At 44.8% G+C, this 4489-nt stretch overlaps 1 protein-coding gene across 1 annotated transcript; it reads left to right on the forward strand.

Annotated features, from left to right (window-relative positions):
• Positions 1 to 279: 279 nt before the first annotated feature.
• Positions 280 to 4167, forward strand: LOC148587658 (uncharacterized). Its single transcript, XM_088512744.1, has 5 exons — positions 280 to 647; positions 825 to 1270; positions 1715 to 1951; positions 2522 to 2597; positions 2982 to 4167. Exons 1-5 carry the CDS (start codon positions 280 to 282, stop codon positions 4069 to 4071), a joined length of 2217 nt encoding a protein of 738 aa, XP_088368870.1. The 3' UTR covers positions 4072 to 4167.
• The last annotated feature ends 322 nt before the right edge of the window (positions 4168 to 4489 follow it).

Below are 4489 nucleotides of genomic sequence, written 5' to 3' on the forward strand. Positions count from 1 at the left end.
AATCACTTGGGTGAGAGAGAAAAAGGGAAATTGCCCAGTCAGCCCGTGCCCAACCCAAAAGGTCAATATATGGTTGGGAATTCCTCAAATCCTGCACACGGACAAGAACATGTGCAAGCAATTGTCACTCTGAGGTCAGGAAGACAAGTGGACAATCAGGTGGTTGAGAAAGAAGAAGACCCTGTAGGGCAAGAAAAGGAAAAGAGTGGCAACAAAGAGAAGAGAGATGCCGAGCCATCTACAGCCACACCCATTATTGAGGACCCTCCTAGGTCATTTATGCCGAAAGCACCTTACCCTAAAAGGTTGCAAGCCCCCAAGAAAGGAGGGAAGTTTGAGGACATTTTAGAAGTGTTCAAGCAAGTCCAAATCAATATTCCATTTTTGGACGCCATCCAACAAGTGCCTTCTTATGCGAAGTTCTTGAAGGATTTGATCACAGTTAAGAGAAGAACAAATGTCCCAAAGAAAGCATTTATGACCGAGCAAGTTAGCTCCATCCTTCAGTGCAAGTTGCCCATTAAGTATAAGGACCCTGGGTGTCCTACCATCTCTTGCACGATAGGAGTCAGTCGAATTGAGAAGGCTCTTTTAGATCTTGGGGCGAGTGTGAATCTCCTACCCTATTCAGTTTACCTACAATTAGGGTTAGGGGAACTGAAGCCCACGTCCATGACACTTCAATTGGCTGATAGGTCAGTTAAGATACCACGGGGAATCATTGAGGATGTTTTGATCAAGGTGGATAAGTTTTACTTCCCCGTGGACTTCATTGTGCTAGACACAGAGCCGGTCAAGAATGTTGGCATTCAAATACCGGTGATTCTAGGGCGACCATTCTTAGCTACGGCTAACGCCCTGATTAATTGTAGGACAGGGGTGATGAAGATTTCCTTCGGAAATATGACAGTGGAGCTGAATATCTTTGATATCAGCAAACAACCATTGGAGTATGATGAAGTGAGAAATGTATGCTTGATAGAGGAGATTATGGAAGAGACAGTGAATGAATCAAGCATAGAAGACCCCTTGGAGGCATGCTTTGCTCAGTTCGGAGAGGATTTAGATTTGGACAAGTTGCTTGAGCAAGCATATGCAATTTTGGAGACTGCTCCTCTGGTGAGCAGTGAGACGGAGGAGACAACAACACTTGATCCCCCAAAGAAGGAACTTAAGCCTCTACCAGATAACCTTAAGTATAAGTTCCTAGGTCCAGCAGATTCTTTGCCTGTGATTATAGCTTCGGATTTGGTTGATGCTCAAGAGGAAAAATTGCTAGAGGTGTTAAGACAGCACAAGGAAGCTATCGGTTGGACCATTGAGGATATCAAGGGGATCAGTCCCTCGGTGGTGATGCACAAGATACATTTAGAGGAGAATGCCAAGCCATCGAGGGAGCCACAGAGAAGGTTAAACCCAACTATGCAAGAGGTTGTGAGGGCTGAAGTGATTAAGTTGTTGGATGCAGGGATCATTTATCCAATCTCGGATAGCAAGTGGGTAAGCCCAATTCATGTTGTGCCAAAGCGGGCTGGATTGACGGTAGTAAAGAACAAGGATGATGAGTTGGTCCCAACTCGTATTCAGTCCGGATGGAGAGTTTGCATAGACTACCGCAAGCTAAATGCCGCCACAAGGAAGGATCATTTTCCACTCCCATTCATTGATCAGATGGTGGAATGTTTGGCTGGGCACGCATACTATTGCTTCTTGGATGGTTATTCTGGATATAACCAGGTCCCTGTGGACCCCGAAGATCAGGAGAAGACAACATTTACCTGTCCTTTTGGGACTTTCGCCTACCGTCGCATGCCCTTTGGGTTATGCAACGCACCCGCTACTTTTCAGCGGTGCATGATTAGTATTTTTCCAGACATGGTAGAGCGTTTCTTAGAGATTTTCATGGACGATTTCTCTGTCTTTGGTTCATCCTTTGATGAGTGTTTGCACCGCCTGACTTTGGTATTAGTACGGTGCAAGGAGAAGAACCTGGTGCTCAATTGGGAGAAGTGCCATTTTATGGTCAAGCAAGGTATTGTATTGGGGCACGTCATATCTCAGAGGGGGATTGAGGTTGATAAAGCGAAGGTGGATTTGATTTCCAACCTTCCACCCCCACGTACAGTGAAGGAGGTTCGCTCTTTTCTGGGCCATGCAGGATTCTACAGGCGGTTTATCCAAGACTTTAGCAAGATTGCCAGGCCTTTGTGCAAGTTGTTGGTGAAGGATGCCCCATTTGTATTTGATGAGGATTGCCAAAGAGCATTTGGGGACCTTAAGAGCATTCTGACGTCCACACCCATTATTCAGCCACCCAATTGGGGTGTACCTTTTGAGATCATGTGTGACGCATCGGATTATGCCGTTGGAGCTGTTTTGGGGCAGCGTATTGATAGACTCCCCCATGTCATTTACTATGCGAGCAGAACTCTGAACGATGCACAACTCAACTACTCCACCACGGAGAAGGAGTTGTTGGCAGTCGTTTTTGCGCTAGACAAGTTCAGATCCTATTTGCTAGGATCTAAAGTCATCATCTTTTCGGATCACGCAGCATTGAAGTATCTTTTTTCCAAAAAAGATGCTAAATCTCGTCTGATCCGATGGATTTTGCTACTTCAGGAGTTTGACATAGAAATTCGGGACAAGAAGGGTTCCGAAAATGTGGTGGCGGATCATTTGTCTAGATTGACTGTGGATTACACTGAGGACGCCAGCCCCATTTCGGAGACTTTCCCTGATGAGCAATTGATGCACATTGCTCATGAGCCCGCACCATGGTTTGCTGACATAGTGAACTATCTTGTCACCGGCCAACTACCTCAGCAGTGGGGGCGACAAGATAGGTCCAAATTTTTGTCCGTGGTGAAACATTTTTTCTGGGACGATCCTTACCTGTTCAAGTATTGTCCTGATCAGATCATTAGGAGGTGTATACCTGAGCATGACCAATCCAATGTCATCTCCTTTTGTCATGATCATGCTTGTGGAGGCCATTTCAGTGCTAAGAAGACCGCTGCCAAGATTTTGCAGTGTGGATTCTATTGGCCTACCCTTTTCAGAGACGCCCACGCTTATTGTATATCTTGTGAGCGTTGTCAGAAGCTAGGGAGTATCTCTAGAAGGAATATGATGCCCCTCAGTCCCATTCTGATTGTGGAGATTTTTGACGTATGGGGCATCGATTTCATGGGACCTTTCCCGAACTCCTTTGGCTATCTGTACATCTTGGTTGCTGTGGACTATGTGTCCAAATGGGTGGAGGCGGTTGCATGCAAGACCAATGACCACAGAGTTGTGGTCCAGTTTTTGAGAGACACTATCTTTGCTCGTTTTGGTACGCCTCGAGCAATTATAAGTGATGGAGGTAAGCATTTTTGCAATCGGATTTTTGAGCAGTTGATGAAGAAGTATTTCATCACACATAAGGTTGCCACCCCGTATCACCCACAGACGAGTGGACAGCTTGAAGTTTCCAATCGCGAGATCAAGCATATTTTGGAAAAGACGGTAAACCCCAATCGAAAAGATTGGTCTATGCGATTGAGTGACGCACTGTGGGCATATAGGACAGCTTTCAAGACCCCGATTGGGATGTCACCCTATCGGCTTGTGTACGGGAAGGCATGTCATCTTCCCGTGGAGTTGGAGCATAGAGCATATTGGGCCATCAAGCAGCTGAACTTCAATCTTTTGAAGGCTGGCTCACAAAGGAAGCTCCAACTCAATGAATTAGAGGAGCTGAGGAATGATGCTTATGAGTCTGCACGGTTGTACAAGGCACAGATGAAGAAGGCTCATGACCAGAGCATTTTGAGACGATCTTTTGAGCCTGGTGAGAAAGTCCTTCTTTACAATTCACGGCTGCATCTTTTTCCAGGCAAGTTGAAATCTCGGTGGACAGGCCCATTTATCATTCGGACAGTTTTTCCTCATGGGGCCATCGAGATTGAGGATCCTCAGAATGGTAACACCTTCAAGGTAAATGGACAGAGATTAAAACCATTCTTAGAGTTGAGGAGTAAGGAGATTGAGACGACATTGTTGGAGGATCCGAGTTATTCTGAGTGATTGTCGTCTTTTGTGGAGAGTCTGGCTGAAGACTTAAAACTTAGCGCTTGTGGGAGGCAACCCTCATTCTTTCCCTTACCATTTTATCTTGTTTGTTTGTTTCTGTTGTGTTTTTCAGGGCAAGTGTCTGCCATTCAAGTTTGGGGGAGCATTCTCCTATATTACACCCGACTTGCGCCGCGCACCTGGTATTGTATCTCTGGACCCATTGGGGACAATGTGTCATTTTAGTTTGGGGGTGGGGTAGACATTTCTCTGTCTTTTTCCTTAATTATTCGTGTTGTTTTGTTATATATATATATATATATATATATATATATATATATATATATATATATAATAAAAAATAAAAAATAAAAAAAATCTGCTATGTTATTGATTAAGCAAGGATAACACCTATTCTGTGGTTTGCATGTCA

Source organism: Corylus avellana, chromosome 2 (genome assembly GCF_965113065.1).
Source record: "Corylus avellana chromosome 2, dhCorAvel1.hap1.2, whole genome shotgun sequence".
NCBI classification, from domain to species: Eukaryota; Viridiplantae; Streptophyta; class Magnoliopsida; order Fagales; family Betulaceae; genus Corylus; species Corylus avellana.

Bases quoted from the DNA above. Each gene is read 5' to 3' on its own strand.
- LOC148587658 (XM_088512744.1), top strand. From the start codon at position 280: ATGCCGAAAGCACCTTACCCTAAAAGGTTGCAAGCCCCCAAGAAAGGA. The intron at 648-824 runs GTTAGGGGAACT...AATACCGGTGAT, and splicing joins TCAGTTTACCTACAATTAGG to TCTAGGGCGACCATTCTTAG. The intron at 1,952-2,521 runs GCCTGACTTTGG...CCTATTTGCTAG, and splicing joins CTTTGATGAGTGTTTGCACC to GATCTAAAGTCATCATCTTT.